We start from the raw sequence: 21256 nt of genomic DNA, 5'->3' as shown, positions 1-21256 counted from the left end.
GTTTCCGGTTATGGTCTTCAAAATATAGCGATCAAGTCCCCAAAACCATTAACGTTAATAAAAAAAAAAAAAAAATGTTGGGTATTTAACACAACATACACAAATAAAAAATCTCTTTAAAAGTCAAGCCTTTTTTAATTCCGCTCAATAAAAACACACCTCAGCCCTGGCTGGCGACCTTTCCAGGGTGTACCCCGCCTTTCGCCTGATGCCAGCTGGGATAGGCTCCAGGAACCCCCATGACCCTAGTGCAGGATTAAGCGGTAGTAGAAGATGAGATGAGATGAAAAACACAACTCATGTATGTCTGAGTAGGCTAGGTCAATTTGTTTATTTATTGACTGAATGTTTTCACTCAACCAGCTTTTAATGCATTTTTTTCCTTTATACGAGTCTACACCATTGACTGTATATAGGACTACACGAAACCGCAGAAACGCTGCAATATAACCGGCCTGTGAGTGGCGCTATGCAACACAGAAGAAATAGAGCTTGCCTATAAGTGCAAAACAAACCACAAAGACAAGGAGAAGACGACGTAGGGAATGGCTGGAAGAATCATTTAATGCATGGACAACCCCATAGTGATGTAATTCTGAATTCGAATTCTGACCCTTGAATATGAGTCCATGTCGGAAGTGCTTTACTCGGCCCACACAGACTCCAATACTTCTCTGATGGGGGTCTTGTGCCAATGGTTGGTGCAGAGCTAAAGCAGCGTGGACGCTGAGACCCGCCCACCAAACTCTCAACTGCCTGTCAGCTCCAACCACCACCTGTCACTCAAAGCAAGAACGTCCTTAATTGTTTTAAAATTTAACAACAAATAAATAAATAAACGAATGAAAAACACGGGGTCTACGGGGATTTGCTTGCCCCCTTTGTGAGACAGCCTCAAGCGAAACGCCGGTTCCGTGTGGACGAAACAACCATAGGACAAAAAACTCTGGTGATTACTACTGCACCCGTGTCCGTGTGGACAGGTTCCTTCCGCGGCTGCGTTTGTTTCTACCACCAGAAACTGCTCTTTTATTTTGAAGTCATATCCTTTTCCCTGTTCAACCTCACCATGTGTGTCTTGACTGTCTTGTCAGAGGCAAGGTGTGTGAAAGGAATTCAGACAGGGTGACTGTGGCTCAATATGGGAACACAGAGGAGGGGCTGAAAGCATAAATAAAAGAACACTCATTTCACTTCCTGCGACCACCCTCTCTCGATCCACGAAGCAGACAAAACACGGCAATGCATAGCGCTCAGTGCTTGCTTAATGTCATTGCTATTGACCTATGGCGTTTTATTACGTTAGGTTTTGCGATCACATCTTGTAATCCCCATTAACTGGATTATCAGATATGGATTTGGATTGATCATTACTACAACGCTTGCCCTGTGCACGCGATTTTTATTATATTTATATTATATATACATAGTTTATATTACACACACACACACACACACAAGCTTGGACATGTACCACCCACCAACCAGACCAGGCACCCCCCACTCCATACACAATGTTGTAAACTCAGACTAAACTCAAGACTTAACGTGAAGCTAAAACAGAGAACTGAAACGTGTAATTGGCTTCATAAAACTACATTACTTCCCCTCATGGAAATCATCACCAAAGGCAACATTAAGAGAATCTCTGTAGCCATTAAACTTCCTGTTAAAGAACCTGTGATGTCGTTTGATGTAAATGATTAATGCAAAGCCATTTTTTTTCTGACCTTTTATTCAAAAGTCTTCAAATGTAGGAAAACAAGACTTGTTCTGACTAGTCAGTCCTACAGTAGACATAACAGTTGATTTTGTTGCTCCACTGCTAGCCTAGCCTCCTTATGTCAACACAACACATCTCTGGCTGTGCTGCGATGCATGAGCCAACAAAGGCTGCTTTCTAGTAGTGGCCTCTTGAAGAGAAGTAAAAAGAAAATGAAAAAGAAAGAGGCTTTTTACATGAATGATATTTCCCCTGGAAGTACAGTATGAACAAACGTGCATATGTATTCTGCCTTGTACAAAAATATTTGTGACACACTGTAGGTAGGCTACTCACCCAACAATTTAAAAGACATTTTCATCTACAAAAACGAAAGCAGGGGGAGGAGGGGAGAGAAATGAGGAAATTGACCAGTCTTTAGCACCTGGCTTTTCTGTTCAACTGTCTACATGAGTGGTTGAGAGTGTGCTTGTGTAAGTCTGTGTGTGTGTGTGGGTGACTGTGTCTGAAGCAGAATTTGTCAGTTGAGCATGGGTAATAAAGGGCCCCACTGTCTGGCAGGTGTGTTTGGAATCATACACATGCGCGCACACACACCCACACACACACACACACACACACACACACCTTTTTTTATACAGGTGGTAAAAATATACACACACAACCACACGTGAACAACATGATCAAAGGTAACAACACAAAAAAGTTTGATGAAAGAGTGACAAAGAAAAAAGAGAAAGAAAAAAGACACTTCGTGACACATGGAGCATATGCGTCAGAAGACAGTCTAAGGTCCCCATCAGTTAGACATCTTATCGTCTGCCTTGCTGTAAAAGCGCACCCAACTCTGTGCATGGCTTAAGTCTGCCTTTAACAGAAGAGCTATTGTGGGCTGACTATTTACAGGACAAGGTGCGGCAGAGTAGGAAGTGTTTGCTCATGTATGTCAGTGGCAAACACTAACCAGCCCATTGGGTCAGAGTATGTAAAATCTAAATTGTCTGCAGTCTACCACGTCACACAGAGGCCTGTGATAGGAAATCAGCCACAAGATCACAGCACAGTCGAGCGAACACGCTAAGACCAGACATGCTTTCCCACAGACAACTGAATTGATATCATAAGCATTTTGTAAATATCTGCTGATTCCTCATGTTGTTTTGGAACAAACATCACATTGTTAACATAATAACTGTGAATGTGTGTTTTGACTGTAACTGTGCAAATAAACCACAATGCGAGGGGAAACACACTGATGTATGAAAGACTTCCCAAGGTATTAACAATGGCACACTGTGTTGTAAAAAAAATGCTCTTGTAATGAGCTGCATAAGAAGTGCTACATGCACAGCCTCCATCATGACTGGTTACATTAGCACATTCATCGTAACATGTAATGTATCCTAAAGCAGGTCAGTGCGTCTGTGGTCAGTTTAAATGATGTGCCTGTTTTTTTGTTTTTCATGGTGGATGCCATTCACAGGAGCCCCTTTCTTGTTAAATTGAGCAACAATGGCCTCTGAGCCTTTTGGGTTCTCTGGGCTACGCTCACCATAGATTAAACGACTTTACAGCACAGTCATAAAAGAGAAAGGCACCCAATCTCTAGAACAACAACAACTTTACAGGGGTTTAAATCAGCACAACACCTGTCACACGTTCAGACACCAGAGATAAATGTCACCTAGTTTTCTTGCAAGCATTCAGATGAGTGTTGAGCTGTCATTTCCTGTCACAAACTCGCACTAATTTACTTTTCAGTGGTATGGGCCTTTGTTACGAACCTTTCAGTTCAATTGATCGTGTTAAATTTGCTGTAGTATGTCCACACTATGATCTGGTTGTGCAGGGACGTCTGAATGTGCTTGGAACCTGTTTATTTTACAAAAGACAAACTAACAGATCCCCGGTGTCTTCGACCACTAGAATGCCGCCCTTTAAAAACTGAAGGTAAACTGCAGTCCGTTTAAATTTAGCTCATGACAGAGAGTAATGCTGTTACATCTCTTAGAATTTACAATTTAAACTGTTGGCTCGCTTGTTATGGGAGGGCAGATTCAGTATATCTTTGTCACAGTTAGTTAGTTAGTTAGTTAGCAGGTTATTCGGGGAAAATAAAACAAGCAACAGACAGTAGAAAAGAGTAATCTGTGGCATTTGTGTACAAAATACATTTTTCAAAAAGGAAAAATATCAGCAGCAATTTTAGTATTAGATTTAGTAAGGGGATGTGTCTGTGGATGTTGTGTAACCGTGAGTAACATTAGTGGAAGTCAGAGGTTTTCAAACTGTGACTGGCTGAATCTCTAGATGAATATTTAACACTCTGTGCATCTCCATCCCCATCACAAAGGGCGGCAGTAAGGAGGCATTCAGACGTATAATGAAACGTTCAGATGTATTGTTCAAGGTTTGGTGCGATCTTTTTCACTCGATATGAGGCAAGCCTTGAACTTTAACCTTGCACAAGTCTACATTGCATTAGTTATTAACACTCAAGTGTCCCACCATCTATTTTGAAATTGCCATAAGATGCAGAAATTCAGAGACTCCACATTGCATGCAACAGAAAGTGATATTAACTAAAACAAAAATGGGAAAATACATTTAGTTGAATAGCTTTTGTGCCAAACCAAAGTTTACACATGCATGTGCATGCATATCTCAGAAAATCTTACCGCACGATTATCTCTTGTCTCTATTTAGTCTGGAGTGTAGACAAGAAGATCTGCAGGCTATGTGGGCTAGACACACTTGCACACACACACACACACACACACACACACACACACACACACACACACACACACACACACACACACACACACACACATGCATTATTAAAACACTGTTGAACCAGCATCACACACAAGCAATAAAGCACACACGGCTCCTTATCTGGCAGGCTTTGTCACCATGGTGACAACTGTGTGTCCTGTTTGAGACCAGCTGGGGGATTCTAGCTGTGATGGGTGTGACATGTGCATGCATGAGACTGAGAGACAATACAAAGGGAGTCACAGAGAATAAATGTATTCATTGAGCTGCCTGTTTCTTGTATTATACACCTGGACACAATCCTAAAACCAAAGACAAAGAGAGAAAGCTCAACATGCGTGACATATTGATCTCTCTATTGATTGGTAGTTGCAAATGAGTATTTATTCTGCAATTCGTTTCAGTCCTTATTGACTGCGTAGTGCTGACACCCCAGACAGCATGCCATCTGCATCCAACACTATCATATAGAACGTAGGGAACGTGCTGAGACAGGCCTGGCTGTCTGGTTGGTGTTTGTCTCATTTAACAAGATTATAGACTTTCTACTACCGAAACATGCAGGCCCGCTTTTCCATCATTCCACGCTTACTGAGTCACTCTCTCGAATTACTTCATCTTCTCCTTCCCCTGCCTTTAGTACTCCTTTTGCTTGACTAACACTGTGAATGCAAATTAGGCTATGCCACATCTTGAGCACCTTCAACTCAGTTTCGAGGAGGTACAGACATGTAGCATGGTCTGGAATTGAGAAGGTTAAACACAGTGCTTCTTTTCAGGATGTGTTAAATGAGACTTGGAGATTAGGTCCAACATCCTGGACTTCACAACCACCAGCATGTCTCACAAAATGACATTTAACCAGCTTGAAAGAGTAAGAAGAGAGGTACAGGTCTGAATTAGACAGATGAAGGGCAGATTCACTTTACCCAGTTAAATCATTTTAAAACATCACTTTTATTTTGCCAAACTTTAAATTAAAAAAAAGATGATGAGATGTTGACTCACCCAGCACTGGATGAGTACTCGGTTTACAGTCATTATCTATTCATGGCTAAAAGCAAAAACAAAGAAAATGTCACAGACAGTAGTCATGCAGAACTCAAACATATAACACTTGTGTGACATGACTGTACAGCTCAGATTGTAATTGCTCTATAAATGTAAGACAAGACAAGATAGGATAAGATAATCCTCTAATTTATCCCACAGTGCGGAGATTTGCTATGTTACAGCAGCAGATGGTTAAGAAAGGTGCACAAAAAAAGAAAGATACATCATACATCAAAAATAACAATTTAAACAATTTAAAATTTGTGTAACAGCAGTTACACATTTATGGTCTACTGGGAGCAGGCCTGGTTGTACAGCCTCACAGCAGCTTTTTAGCATTCTATGCAAACAGGCACAGTGATCATAAAATAAGAAGTTATTTTTAATGAAATGGAATGAAATATAATTTTCCTTACTTCTTATTACCTTTAAATATAAGACTAAATTAATACAGTATATGTAAAGGGACAGTCAGGTAGAAGATAACAGTGTGTGTATCCAAGCTTCAAACAAATATATACAGTCAGTAAAATAGAGGAACAGCTTCAATCATAGCACATTCATGACGTGTTTTTTTCAAGTTGCTCAGCTAATATTTGTCCAATGGGGACAAACTCCTGTGGTCAGACATGTAGGTGCATGCTGCGTTTTTGTCGACCTGTTTCTTGAGCGATTTTATCATTCAACACACTGTTTTAACAGAAATATACTGTACATTATTATTTTACACAGTCTCAAATATTATCATGAACTATTTGTGGAAAAATCGTTTTTGTGTTTCCAAAGCTAAGCTGAAACTAAATTCTTGACAGTTTCAATATGTCAAGAATATATGTCTCAACCTTGTCGGTATCAAAGTCAACAAATAACAGAGAATGTGTTCAAAACTAAAAAATATATAAACCATTACATCACCAAATTAATATTTAGTACTCCTGCCATCAGCAGCAGTAGAGCTCTAATCCTGGCTGGCATGTTCCCCACGAGCCTTTCACACTGTTGATAGGTAATCTTTTCCCATTCTCCTTAAATTACTACCTTTAATTCTTCTAAATACTTTGATTTTTCATTGATCAGGAGCTTCTGGACAGCCTTGTAGGACCTTAAGCTTTGATCAGTGGTTTTTCCAGCACATGCAGTCATTTCTTGCTGAAGAAAAAACACTTAGAAGCCCAGATCTTGGTTTGTCTTCCAAGCTGTTGGTTTTGCAGAGTGTATCCAACTGCTGAAGGACTGCATCTGCACAAGGCAAACTGTGAGCATTGGAGCCTCTCTGGTGCCACCTTGAGGCTGAACTTTACTATGTTTATATCATTCTTTAGCATAGTGGACGTGGGTAATTTCAGTTGGGAACAGAATGAGAAAACTGAACTGTGATACATATAAATAAACAAGTAAGATCTGTACAATTGTTTTTCTGTTTTTTTAAATTTTTTTTTAATTATTCTTTTGCTCTTGTATGCACTGTCCATTGTTTCTGACAGTTTGTGTTTACAGACACTTTTTGTTTGTTCACTGTGATCTTCTGACATCTTGGGTGGTTTCTCAGGCATGTATTTATTTTAGAGATCTGTCCTACCCTAGGTTTACAGAGTAAGTCAAACATTCAGTATACCTGCTTGCTGAAACAGGCTCCTAGTGGAACAATTGTTTGGAATTAGTTTAACCTTCAGGTTATAATACCTGCAAATGACTCAATATCTTACAAGCATCTCACTTGATCATTTGATCACTTAAGCTTTAACCTTTAACTTTGAGATACATTTTTTTGCAGAGCTCTGTGTGTGATGACTTATTACGTTCTTTTTACTTCAGGCTATGGGACATTTTACAGGTCACAAAGGGATCAGTGGAGCACGCTCAGAGCACACATAAACCAGCAGCTTCCAGGGTCAAAGTGCTTTGAGATGACTTCTGTTAATAGGCAGAAGTATGAATTTAATTGCGTGCATTATTTATCTCAGGTCAGATCAGCACCATCTATCTCTCAGTGATGATTTTTCAGTGCTTAAATTCAATACATCTCATCTCATCTTCCATACTGCTTAATCCTCACTAGGGTTGCGGGGGTTGCTGGAGCCTATCCCAGCTGGTATTGGATGAGAGGCGGGATACGCACTGGAAGAGGTTGCCAGCCTATCACAGGGCTAACACAGAGCCAAACAACCATTCACACTCACACTCACACCTACGGTCAATTTAGTCACCAATCAGCCTAGCGAGCATGTCTTTGGAGGTGGGAGGAAACCAGAGTACCCAGAGAAAACCCTCTCAGACACAGGGAGAACATGTAAACTCCACCCAGAAAGGCCCGAGCTGGACTCAAACTCAGACCTTCTCGCTGCTGCCCCAGTCCAATACAATGCAATTCAACTTTATTTATATGCCGAACAGCCACGACATTATGACGCAAGTCAATAACAATGACCATCAAGTGGATTCAATGTTCTGCTGGGAAACTCACGGACAACACGCCTTGACCAGACCAGACACCCCACTTCTTAGCAATGACACTCCTTGATGGCAGCAGTCATCCCCAGCAGGATGCAGCCTGACACAGACACACACGAAAATGGTTTAGGAACTCATGCCCATGCCCAGTCTCTGATAAATAACGGTTTTGGAGGCACTATATTAATAAGGTGGTAATAATGTTATGCTTGATCAGTATATATATATGATCAGTTGCAAACTCACATCTCAGAACCTAGCTTCCCTGGACAAAGACATGATGAATTATGGATAAATATTTATTAAAGTGAAAAATGTACAGTATTTCAGTGGCAGAGAAACAAAGTAAATCAGACATACATGCAGGATTTGGTCAACTTGCAGTTAAACAGAGAAGCAGATATATAATGTATGTATAATGAAATAGAAATGCTACTAATGTAATGTTAGAACCCTCTTTATTTACAGAAATGTCAGTTTACATTTGACTTTACTATACTATAACTATACCAAGACTTAACTGACCAACCCACCAGGAAGCAGCAGTGGAAAGAAACTGAATACAGACAGACCCTCTCCACTAAAAAAAAAATAAATAAAAAAAATCATGGTACTTGTATTAGGTACTCTCTAGTGAGTTTTCTCCTCAAAGACATAGAAGGTAGAGGAAACCTAATCAGTTGTACTTCACTAATATGTCTGAACCTAGCTGCTGCCTCCAGCAGAGGTGACATATTCTTGCGATTAATGGATCAATGCCTCTTAATCAGGTACAGGAGAATCTTTATAAGATAGTAATCACAGTCATGAAGGGCAGAAGATTTGGAAGTTCTCTTGTCCATCACTGGTTACTATTCATCCAACCTACAACAGATCACTGCCTCAGACAGCAACAAACACACTAGTTTTCTAGCTGTCATCAGCCTGCAGCATCTTCTCAATCTCTTGATCCCACTGGTCGTCTCTGTTGTCTGACTCAGTCACCACCTCGTATTCCTGAAGTTCTTGCTGCAGCTCTTTCTCCCAGTCTGCTGACTCATCTGGATGTTAATGAAAGAGAGGACTATCAGTAAAACAATTATTTACTCTGCATTTAAAGAAAACTTTATCTTCCAGAACATTGCTCTCCGAAATCCAAACTGACAGAACAAGTGCAGCAAATACTCTATAATGCTAACCATCAGGAGAAGGGGTGCTGTCCTTCTTATCCAGCACCAGCTGCTCCATCTCTTTCCTCAGGTCCTCCTGGTTGATGGCCGTTGAGTCAAAAGCGTCGCTCACAAACTCGCTCACTCCAGGACTTGTGGATATCTCCTCTTCCTCTTCTTGAGGAGGCTGGCAGTAACATAGAGAGGACAGAAACAGTCAAATGACTGGGCTACTCTTTCTTAATGTCTAGAATAATCACTGGAAAATGAATTACCTTTTTTAAGTCATTTATGGAGACTGGTGGAGTCTTTGGTCTGACATTGTCTATAAAGAAATGACAATGTTCTCAGTTTGCTGACCCATGGGTTGCCTCAAAAAAAAAAACACTGACAAAACAATCTGCTACCAAATTCAAACCAGTTAATTTAAGTAGTTGACTGCTAGTTGGACTTCATCTGACTGACCAAAGTACATGGTCCTCTTTAGCTCTCAGATTATTAGATAGAGGGCAGCTCACTGCTGCAGGGATTGCAAATGAAACAGATCAAAATTGCTCAGACAGGATATTACACTCGTTCCAACTGTGACCAACCTTAAATCCAGAAAATTAATTACATTTATTGTGTACGCCTTGATTTATGTCTCGACTTTAAAATGTTTCTATTCATTTAATTTACAATTTAAAATGCAGGCTGTAGAGCATCTTTAAACAAAATCAGACCTGCTAAGACGACGTCCTCGGTTGAAACGCTGTCCACAGAGTCCTTCTGCTGCTGCTGGGCTGCCAGCTCTGTGAGCTGAGCTGACTGCTTGATCAGAGACACTCTGTAGAAATAATTCCTCCAAAACACCTCTTCCTTCACACTGTCAAAAATAAAACATACCCTCATCCATATGATTAACTCAACAGTGGCCAGAACATTTTACACATGTCGAAAAAAAAAAAAAAAGCGAATGTAAATGTAGCAAATTTTGGAAGACCACTCACTGTTTAGGTACAAGGTCAAAGCGCATGCGGTTGAGGATCTGGTCTTCTTCCAGCATCACTGTTGCCAGAGGATACATCTGTTCCATGTTGAAGTGGAATTGAACACCAGCAGGAGGGTCCCTCAAGAAGTTCCTCTTGTCCTACAATCAGCAGCCAGGGAGCTCAGTATCTATTAGACAACAGTTAGGTCACAAATACGATGATACGGCCATCCAAAGTGTGGGATGTCTTCACTTACAGCGGACAGGGCAAGGATCTGTTGCTGGATGGTCTCTTCCTCGTTGTAGCCAACCCAGGGAGGCACTGCTGCTTCTACATATTAACACACATACAATTCACACCCTCAGTAATGTCATTCAGTCATCAGTCTGTTGACACCTCATCACTGCTGCAGCCTCTCAGAGGCAGAATCTGAAGATCAAAAAGGTCTTAGAGCATTGCAATTTGAACACAAAAGCACAAATCTTACAGTATTCAAAAGCTGATATATAAGGACTGTAACAATTGATTAACCACATTTATATTTTTTAAATATGAAAAATTATAATAATCTTTATTTCTATAGATGTTTCCAGATCAATATTACAAGGTGCTTAACAAAGACTTGAAAAGAAACACATACATAAAACAAAGGCGATTACTATGAAAGATTCCTGTCTACAAACTTTGTAGAGGCCTCTACAAACAATCATTTTGTGACGTGTTAATCGTTAGTAGCTAAGCTGTGTTCAGTACTACCAATTTCATACTGCACCAGAAATACAAATTTGCTTCTCACATATAGGCTTTCTGTACAGCTGGCTGTACAGGTATATTAATGGCCAGCTAATTACAATACATTTGGCAACTCTTTTTTTCGAATTTCCACAATTGACCAGTGGCCACTCTCCTCTCCCTCTTACTAGTTTGTTGTGTGTGAGACACATACAGAGAAAGGGAGGCTGCAGCTAGTGCTGCTGTGGCAGTGAAAGCAGTAACTCCTGAATGCTGCAATGAAATGAAATGCGACGTTTTTTTAAACACTGAATCTCCACTTCCACATCACATTTAATTTCAAAGGTTCATTATAATAATTACCTTATTGACTTCTCAATATGCAATATGTGGACCTTGAGCTGTTTTGCTAAACTCACTATGCCCTGTTTGGTTAGATAACAGTGTCATCAACAATTAACCAAGAATACAAAGCCAAGACTGGCTGGATAAAAGGAACAGTTCTCAGCAGCATTATGAGACCTGAAACCAGTAGAGTGGTTATTGGAGTGCCAAAAAAAACATCCTGAGCATCACACCCACCCACCCATGACGATTAGTCGGGTAAGAAAAGGTTGGTCAAAGCTAAAATGTGTTATTCTCAATGGCTGTTTAATTCCAGACATTGTGTGGAAACAAATTGTGTGTGTGTGTGTGTGTGTGAACAAATGGGTTGATGCATCTGTGACTGTAAGGTGCTTTGGGTATCAATAGGTTGAAAGGCGCTGTTTAATAACAAGACCATTACTATATGCTACTGTAGATTTGATTCTTTTTATTGTTTTGGTTATGTGGCTTTATTTTGTTTGACACTTGTTTGTCAGTTCAATAGTTACAGCAGTAACATCTAACACATTCAAATATAACAGTCCTGCACTAAATCCCTCCATGACACTTCCTACGTTCAGTTCATGCCCATGCAACATCAAAAAAGTGGTAATTCAACTGGATTATCATTTTGGAGCCTGTAGTTTCTAGCACTGTCCATCATCCAGTTGAATTACCACAACGCAAACTGAACTTTAGAACAGTTATGAACAAGGATTTAGTGCAGGACTGCTATTTTAGATTGTTCTGTTTTTTTTCACGAGTGTACCAGATATTTTGGCAAGTGGGTGCATATATGTGTATAGAGAGCAGCTTCACAGAATTTGCACCCCTCAGAATTTTCTAGGTTTCTGCTTAAAAATGACCTAAAGTTTTAGCAGTGCTTCACACAAGCCCTGAGAGTAGACAAAGAGATCCCAATTGAACAATGAAATAGAAAATGTATACTTTTGTGTTTGTTTATTCAAGGAAATGAATCATTTGCACATAGCTGTGAGGTGCAAAAGTAACCGAATCCTTGTTTTCAGTATCTGGTGTGCTCCCTTATGCAGCAATAACATCACCTAAACATTTCCAGTAACTGCTGATCAGTCATTTTTGTCCATTCCTCAGTTAAGAATCGCTTTAATTCTGAGACACTGCCAGGTTTCTTCACATGAACTGCTTGCTTCCGGTCCTTCCACAACATTTCTATTGGATTTAAGTCAGAACCTTGACTTGGCCGTTCTAAAACATTCATTCTGTGTTTTTCTTACTGCATGATCCAGTTTCTCTTAACATTCACCTCACAGGCAGATATGTTCCTTTAGATTTGTCTGGCCTAATTCAGAATTAGTTCATCAGTGAAGAAAAGCCATCCTGAGCCAGACGCAGAAACACAGGCCCAAACAAGAACATTACTACCACCATGCTTCCTGGGCAGGATAAAGTTCTGATGCTGGGATGCAGTGTTCTTTGATCTCCAGACATGAGCCTCTTATTCACACCAAAGATTTCTACTTTTGTCAACCAAACACCAAACATTTTTCCAAAAATCTCCTGGCTTGTCCACATGATGTTTAGTAAACTGTAGACAAGCAAAGTTTTGGAGGGATTTTTTGGGGAGTTGTGTATTTGTTCTTGTCACGCACACCATGGCTGTTAAGTGTTCTCCTGATGGTGGATTCATGATCATTAACATTAGCTAATGTGAGGCCTTTAGTTGCTTAGAAGTCACACTGCGTTACTTTGTGACCTCCCAGGTCCCAGATGTGTCTTGCCAGTGTGATCATACCCTTCCATAAACATCTGTTGTGAAGATCAGACTGCGACAATTCCCTGACTTCTTTGAAATAAACAAGGTGCTGAACGTCTCATTACATTGATAGGAAAAACTTCTGAACAGATGGACTTGAATTTGGCCTTGAAATTAACTTTGAATCCTAGAGGTGCACTTACATTTTTGCACCTCTATATAATGTATATAATCTATTATTTCTGTTTCATCTGTATGATTGCCTACTTGTAGGACTTCTTTTAGGACTGTGAAAATTTGCTGATGTTTTGAGTCATTTTTATGCAGAAATGAAACAAAAATTCTGAGAGGTGGAAATATTTTTAAGTGACACTGTATATTTCACATCCTACTTCTAAATATTCTTAAGAATTTAAATTTCTTCAACCTTTGAAAGAGAGTTTACTTAAACTCTATTATAATATCAGAAGGACAAATATGACCCATCATTTATGTTTGGGACACCTCAGTGTCCCGCAGTGCTGTGCAGAGACAGTATAATACCAAAAGTGACTTCATTGTTACTACGTTACTGACTCTTTATACAGTTTTAACTTTTCCTCTTCAAGATGTTTCCCAATTAAACATGATGTGCAAAATCAACTTAACTGTCTAATTTGCCTTGTAGAGTAAGACTTCTGTAACTAGAGAGTTTGCTCTTGTAAGTGTTTAGGGACTTTGTTGTTAAGAACATTCATATTTTCAGAAGAATTTACCTGATTTCTTTGCCTTCTTCTCTTGGACAAATTTCTCCTGCTCCTTTTGGAAGTCTCCTAAAAAAGTCTGCAAAACACATACACACAGTTATTATTAGGGTAACATTTCTAAATGTATGCTTCCAACCGTGGACTAAGAACAGTCTCGTAAACAGCAGACCAGAAGAGCAACATACCTTGTCTATGATGCCGTCGATTTTCCCTTCTTCCACTGTCTTCTTAATGGTCTGAGCCGTCTCCACCATCGACTCAGAGATCTTTTTGGTGGCACTGGATGCAAAACTAAATATGTAGTCTTCAGATGTGGGAAGAGGAGTAGATAGCAAAATTAACAAGCGCGATATAACGCAAAAAACACTGTCACGTCAATTACATGAGACAGCAAGTCACACGGTAGAATTGGGAAGATCAAGGACTGGTATAATGACTTATGAGTAAACGCAGACAGAAAGTTCATCCAGTTTACGTAACGTTCATCACATATGTTCACATGGCTTGACGCTTTTACGAAATGCACAATTTCGTAAAAAAACAAAACAAAAATAAATAAATAAATAAATAAAACAAAACAACACGAACAAATAACTGCAAAGCAAAGCTAGAAAGCAGCTTACCACCCAATCCTTTGCTGTGCTCGGAGTTTTCCTGGTCCGCCTCTGCTTCTCCATCCTGCTGGTCAGCTGGTTGTTGTTTGTTTACCTCGTTTTGTGCTTCTACCACCTTCTCTCCCTGCTCCTCGGGAAGGTTTTCTTGGTCATCTGACGTCTGTGAGTACGTCTGGTTCTCCAAACCCAACCACGTCCCTAGACCTTTGAACATCTTGGTTGAAATAAACTGTTTCACCGAGTTGTTCAGATAAAATGTGAGGGTGGAATAACAACCTGGACGGTGGGAGAGTCTTGACTTTGCAACCAGGAACTAAATCGACGTTTCTTCTTCTCTGTTTGCTATCGTGTACTTGTGTGACACTCCCACCCAGTGGCCACAAGAGTGGAGCGATGCCTTCAGGTGTGCTCTGGGTAAACGAGGGGAGGAAGCTTCAGTTGATACATACTTAGAGATGTAATGGAATTTATTGACCAAATCTGTTTTCTCACAATTGCATTTATTTTAGCAATAATATTACAAACTCCTGTCAATAATAATAATACCCACGCAGCTTTCAAAATTAAATAATAAAAAAAAACATTGAAAGTTGAACGTATATGTTTGTTGTTACCATTAGAGGACGGAAAAAAATCTGTAGCCTACTAATAACATGAGTTATTATTTCAATTATTATATTAGTCACTACTTAGTATACAGTTTCTATTTCGTTTTATTTATCTTATTTTTCTCAGTTATTTTATCCTGTGTGCTATGTGTAATTATAACTGTCTTTACTGTATTGCTTTTTTCTTTTCTTTTTACCACGGGCTGTAGGTACAAAAATACATTTCAATGTGCACTATACTATGTATAACATACGCGTGCATGTGACAAATAAAAACCCGTCTTATCTTATTTCAGTTTACCAAAGCGACGCCTCAAAACTGGTACGACCAGCAGGCGGCAGTAACGAGTCAAGGATTTTTACAGATCTTGAAACCCAACCAGACCAGAAGGAAGAGAGACCGGCGGGCGCACTCAGGCAGGGTGTCGACAGTTTTAGCTGATCGCCGTTTTGTACAATATTTTATGTTCTGTTAAACAATCTGAGGTGCAGTTTAGTACGAAAACAGTGTTAGTCCACATCTGCCCTATCTGAGTCCTGGAACATATTTTCTAAGTGAAGGATAAGCCGGTTCGCTAGGCCGTTTACGCGTTACACCAGAGTCCCTGTGGAAAAGTGACACTTAACAACATAGTGAGTTCAAACTTGCCGTTTATGGAGAAATGAAAATAAGTAGAATTATCGTAGGATAAATTGACTTGTTGTACTACAATCGGAATTTACACGAGAGGTATTTATCGGAACGAAACAGAAAGCAAACTATAGTTACCTCTGCGTTCATAAGGGCGAAATAAAACGAGAATATTTTTGGAGGATTTATCGAAAGGAATGACATTTAACGTTCAGTTCATTTAACGGTCTGTTTGTTTTCTTACTTAAGTGAGGCCACATGTAAATGTTGCAGTGTGACATTTTCCAGGTGAAAGCATGAAGATTCTAATGGTGTTCGACTTTGACCACACTGTGGTTGATGACAACAGTGACACCTGGGTGGTCAGGTAGGTAAATAAAGTTACACTCCAAAATACCAGCCAAGAAGCGAACGGGTTCGATGTTTGCTGCAAATTCAGGCTTGATTGTGCTTGTTGATAGATGTCTTCCAGGTCAGACTCTTCCTGACAGTGTTAAGAATTCCTACAAAAAAGGCCAATGGACAAAGTTCATGGGCCAGGTCATGAACTACATAGGTGAGAGTTATTTATTTGTGTTGTATTGTATTTTATTGCTTCCTCTAGCATGCTCATACCTCATCCCCCACTGTGGAATAAATAAAGGATTATCTTACCTTTCATGCAGGAGACCAGGAGGTCAGCCCAGAGCGGCTCCGCAGTGTGATGGAGACCATCCCGTTCACGGCAGGAATGACAGATTTACTGACTTTCATCTTGGAGAACAAAAGTATTGTTGACTGCATCATTATCTCTGACTCCAACACCATGTTCATAGACTGGATCCTGCATTCAGCCGGACTCCAGACAGCTGTCGACCAGGTTTTCACCAACCCAGCTAAGTTCAACGAGGCTGGGTACATGGAGGTACAGTGCCATCATTCTCACGACTGCACTCGATGCCCCGTCAACCTCTGCAAGAAGAAAGTCCTGGAGCTCTACCTGTCTGAGCGCTCCGACAGAGGTGTGGAGTATGAGCGGATCTTTTATGTGGGAGATGGTGGGAATGATCTCTGCCCTACTTCTTGTCTGAGAGAGTGTGATGTTGTGATGCCCAGGAAGGGTTACACTCTTGAAAAACTGCTGGACAAGCTTCAAGGTCAGGAAGATCATGCTTGTCTAAGAGCAACAGTCAATGCCTGGAACAGTGGCACCGAAATCCTCCAGGAGCTGAAAACAAGCATGCAGACATAGCTAAAGCCAGCAGAGGGATAACTTCTCTTTTGCACTCATTGGGGAGTGTGTCCTCAACTGCTTTCCCACTTTTCTACGAGTTTACTATTTTGATAGTACTCTCTCATTTATGGGATTATTTTTTTGTTTATGAAAGTGGCTTGTTGTGTTCATGAAATGTATTTTAACATTGATAACTAGCAAATAGAAGGCTAGAATCTTTTTACTTGACATTTGTCTGGTTTGGGCAGCACAGCAGCTCATGGTTAGCGCCGAGGTTTCCTACCACATTCAAAGACAGTATTGTGGACACTGGTGCTAATATACACAGCAGGCTTCTTTTACTGCACTGATTTCACAGCACGTTTGCCACAGTTATTTAAATGCATTGGCCCATTTGGAATAGCAGTGTTAAAGCATAAAGCCTTGTGATTCAGACAGTGCACACTCAGTATCCCAATACCACAGCAGCAAAGGTTCTTTGTTGATTAAATCAGTATGGGCTACGCATAGTTTTCACCTCAAGAGTTCAACAAATTAAATGCTTCCAAGCTTTTAGTCTTTATTCTAGAGGTGGATATTAAGGGATTAAAAGAATAATGTCGAAATGTTTTCTTTAAAGGCAAAAAACGAGTAATAGGCAGGAATTTCCATGAACAATGAACCCAAAAGCAATCTCTTTCAGGCTTCACTCAGAGATGCTCTTCAGTAAAAATGTTACACTGCTCCCTCTCTTCATTTACTTTCTAGTTTGCTTGTCCACCTCTGCTCTTGTTGAGGAGGGGAGGAGAAGTCAAGTTTGAATGTTGAGTTTCCAAATGGGTACAGACAATTGCCATCAGTAGTAACTTTATCTAGTAATATTAAAAAAAAATGTTACTAATGACAAAATGAGTCACATTCATGTCTCCCAGACAGTGTGACAGCAGCATGCAGAGTAATGGAACCTTGAAAGTGAAGGAGCTAAATAGAATTCAGCCATCAACCACTATCTTAATCAATAAATGTAGTTCTGTTGCTCTTGCCAGTATTTTGAAGACCTCCACATCAGCTTACCCCCATTGACCCCAGCATTTCCTCCTGCTTTTCAGGAAATGCAAACTACAATTCTTATAGAAAAGTTCCACCCCCTTGAATATTTTACCTCTTGGATACTTTTTAATGTGAAACCATGGTTAACATAATTGTGCTTCTGACAAGAATTTGTAAAATTAAACAACTCAAAGTGGAAAAACAAACAGATTTTTTACAAAACGATGTAAATTAAGTAAAATGTATAGGAAATGACTGCATAAATATTCAGCTTCTGTGGGTCAGTATTTTGTAGATGCACCTTTGACAGGAAACACAGCACTTTTGAGTCTGTGTGGATACATTTGATGCTCTTAGAAGATCTTAGAAATCTGTTTTCACTTTGACACAAGAAAGCTTTTTTTTTGGCAAATTTTATTGACTGATTTTTATGTATAAAAGCAACAAAAGGGAAAAACCTCTATAGGAGGTGAATACTTTTTTATATTGGATGTGACTAAATTACATTACCATTTACCAAATATTGCTTGATCGTGCTATAATGTCAGTTCAGATAGAAGAGTGGTGATTAAAAGCTACAGTCCTTGAATTCAGGTTTGCACTGCAAGACAAGGTCAACTGTGTCTGACAACTCAGGTCTGTTTATTTTTTCATTTTTTTTTTCTGTTGTTGTTATAATCTTTGGACAATCTTGATAATATTAACTGGCTTTGTTGAACTTACTGATGAAATTAAACAACCAAAGAAACACACTTCATACCTTTTCCTGAAGATCTTCAAAGTTATTACTACATATTATACGGTACAGGCAGGCACAGATATTAATGTAAACTGTGACCTGTCCACAAGGTTGTAATTCAGTGATTTATGTTCTGCTCATTGAGTAATTAGAAAAAAGGGGAATCCTTATACAATGCAACAATTCAAAGGTGTTGGACTGCATTACGTTCTAGGCATTATCTGTATATTTACAGGGGGTTCAAATAAACACCTAATACAGTCCAGTACAGTGCTGAAAGAGGACTGTGGATCATGCTAACTTCCATAAACAGCTGAAAACTAACCTGTAACTCTAAATAATACAATTGGAGAAATAAGTGTATTCCTACTAAATTCTAAAGTGTGAACTGTAAATCAAATGCACTTATGCCTAATGTATAATATTATGTCTATTTTAAATTTTTTACATTTATTTCATATTTACTACTGTTCATCTCGACTCTTTATAGATTGTTCTGCCTTATTACCTCCACAGCAACCACTCCCACTCTTACTGGCAGCAGGCCTGTCATTGCACACAATCTGCTACTTTTTCCCACCCACCTTTATGTATTTCTTCTACTGCTCTTTAATTTTATGTGCTGCTGTTTGGCCCCATAATTGCCACTCAGGGATAAAAAAAAGTTTTTATGTTTCACAGCTTCAGCTAAAATATCAGCATAATAGTAGTAAAATAACAACATTCAATGTTTAGCAGATTTACTGCTCTTAGTGTTCACTGTCTTAATTTTTGCTGATTAGACTTTACCCAAAGTAGAGTTGAAGCTAATGGTACAGATGCTACCTTTCTGATATACTGGTCGTAAAAGAGATTTGACAAACAAAATGAAGAAGACATCACCCGCGACCCTAGTGCAGTATTTAAGCAGTATGGAAGATGAGATGAGATCACCAAAGAGATCATTACAAACATTTCAGGAACTAAAAATAAAGAGGGAATGCTTTAAGCTGTCAGGGAATGTTCTGGTTTGTTAGTACTTTACACAGCTTGTGTAGGCAAGTTCAAAATGTTGTTGTAATGACTATTACTTATTACTAGTATTAACTCACATAACTCATATAGGCTACTTTTGTTTCTTGTGTCCCACTCTTTGTCTCCACAACCAACATCCCAAGGCACTGATATGTTAATTCACACACCTGCAAGCCTTGTAGCACTCGTGTCTAGTGGAACGGGGAACAGAGGCATGTTTCTCAGGCAGTAGATCTCCCTGCTTTGAATTGTATGTCACTTGGAATAACATACATACTGTAAATGTGCTGTGGTCCCACAAACTTCTACCACTGGTTAACTGAAAGATATTCACGCAAAGATATTCCTTCCCAAGACTGAAAGAGGAAAAACACATCAGTGGATTGGCACAAATGGATAGGGATTTGAACAGGGCTTTGGAGTATGAATGTGGGCCAACGACTCACAGAGGCAGCACTTGCCTGATCTAACCTGGTATTATGGTCCAAGACTCAGCAGGCTCTGTTTACTTTCTGAATCTACTCTTCAGTTGGAAGAAGCTTTAGATGAGGATTTCTGCATTAAAGGAAGATGCTTAGCTGCATAAGCAACAGCACTGAGGCTGTGAAACTGGAATACAAATTTCTAGAGTTTGGATTAGTTTTTTTCAGAAAGTTTGGTGTTCAGGCCTAAAAGATGACTCAGAAACAGATTTTGCTGCATTCATGTCACAATGTAAATTCTAACATTGTATCTAATCACATCATTGTAGTAGCTCTAACTTGGTCTTTGTCAACTTGTTATGTACACTTACTAAAAATAAGTTTGCAGAGATTCAGGATTAAAACAACTCTTTATCTTGATCCAAACAGTACATTTTTTGGATAAAGAGCTTTTTGTTCAACATTTGGTCATGTGCAGATAAGTCCACTTGTACTTGCCACCTTTTTACTTGTTTCATCTAAGCTTTGAGGAGAATATGACAAATATATTAGGTTTATTATCTGAACTTGTCAAATACTTGTATTTAGTGCATTTTAAATAAAAACTGCTCCATCCACATTTTTAGAGTCTTGAGTAGAAAATTAAAGGGTGCACAATAAGACAAAGTGCATTTATGATGCAGAAAAGTCTGTTTAGATTATCTGAATGGGTATAATTGCAAACTGAAAGTGAATCAAGAGTGCATCTGATGAAACATTTATTACATGTTCACTGTCAGCCTCAATCAAGGTCGTGAAGACACAAGGGGCCTCTGTGCTTTGCTGTTCTTTAGGATCTTGTCCAGAGAGTTGTCTTGTCTGTCCTTCTCAGGGACACTTTGTCCACAGGTTCAGAAAGTCTTTGTGTAAAACCAGTTACTTTAGGAACACCTGCCCATTGGGTCTGTGGAGCATTACATTTTTCATTCAGACCGATGTTTAGAGTGAATAATGAATATTAATGCAGCTCTAAACCTTGTCTAGTCAGTTTATAGAACTCAGTGTCCCAGCTCACTGTTGATGCAGTGTCCACAGACATTCTGGAGACAGCAGCGAGGAAGCGCTCAGTGTAGCTCCCTCCCTCCTGCTGAGAAGATGGGAGCTGCTCCAGAGTTGCCCACTAGCTGGTCGAGCTGTTGTGCCATGCTCTCTCTGACAGCAATACAGCGATGAATAAGGAAAGACAAAGACAGAAAAATAAAGAGACACAAATCAAGAGACAAGGTTTCACTTCACTTCACTTA

The 21256-nt window shown here is 39.5% G+C and overlaps 2 protein-coding genes across 2 annotated transcripts; one reads left to right on the top strand and one right to left on the bottom strand.

Annotated features, from left to right (window-relative positions):
- Positions 1–8290: 8290 nt before the first annotated feature.
- On the bottom strand, positions 8291–14653 carry LOC125005953 (synapse-associated protein 1-like). The gene is made up of 9 exons (XM_047581624.1): positions 14327–14653; positions 13889–14007; positions 13713–13779; positions 10381–10454; positions 10143–10282; positions 9876–10018; positions 9429–9478; positions 9184–9340; positions 8291–9045 (listed from the first exon to the last, which is right to left on the bottom strand). The coding sequence occupies exons 1-9, from the start codon at positions 14529–14531 to the stop codon at positions 8915–8917; spliced, it is 1086 nt and encodes a 361-aa protein (XP_047437580.1). The 5' UTR covers positions 14532–14653; the 3' UTR covers positions 8291–8914.
- Positions 14654–15298: 645 nt separating this feature from the next.
- phospho2 (phosphatase, orphan 2) lies at positions 15299–18550 on the top strand. The gene is made up of 4 exons (XM_047581754.1): positions 15299–15558; positions 15845–15923; positions 16018–16112; positions 16222–18550. Exons 2-4 carry the CDS (start codon positions 15853–15855, stop codon positions 16785–16787), a joined length of 732 nt encoding a protein of 243 aa, XP_047437710.1. The 5' UTR covers positions 15299–15558; positions 15845–15852; the 3' UTR covers positions 16788–18550.
- The last annotated feature ends 2706 nt before the right edge of the window (positions 18551–21256 follow it).

The sequence above is a fragment of the Mugil cephalus genome, chromosome 3, assembly GCF_022458985.1.
Source record: "Mugil cephalus isolate CIBA_MC_2020 chromosome 3, CIBA_Mcephalus_1.1, whole genome shotgun sequence".
Classification (NCBI taxonomy): Eukaryota; Metazoa; Chordata; class Actinopteri; order Mugiliformes; family Mugilidae; genus Mugil; species Mugil cephalus.
Note: the sequence above shows the minus strand (reverse complement) of the source record. Positions and strands in the feature narration are given on the sequence as shown.

Excerpts from the sequence above, each read along its gene's own strand:
- LOC125005953 (XM_047581624.1), bottom strand. The coding sequence starts at position 14,531 with ATGTTCAAAGGTCTAGGGACGTGGTTGGGTTTGGAGAACCAGACGTAC. Across the intron at positions 13,780-13,888 it reads TCGACGGCATCATAGACAAG|ACTTTTTTAGGAGACTTCCA; the intron begins GTATGTTGCTCT and ends TGTGTTTTGCAG. Across the intron at positions 9,479-9,875 it reads CGAGGACGTCGTCTTAGCAG|ACAATGTCAGACCAAAGACT; the intron begins GTCTGATTTTGT and ends ATTTCTTTATAG.
- phospho2 (XM_047581754.1), top strand. The coding sequence starts at position 15,853 with ATGAAGATTCTAATGGTGTTCGACTTTGACCACACTGTGGTTGATGAC. Across the intron at positions 15,924-16,017 it reads AGTGACACCTGGGTGGTCAG|ATGTCTTCCAGGTCAGACTC; the intron begins GTAGGTAAATAA and ends GCTTGTTGATAG. Across the intron at positions 16,113-16,221 it reads CCAGGTCATGAACTACATAG|GAGACCAGGAGGTCAGCCCA; the intron begins GTGAGAGTTATT and ends CCTTTCATGCAG.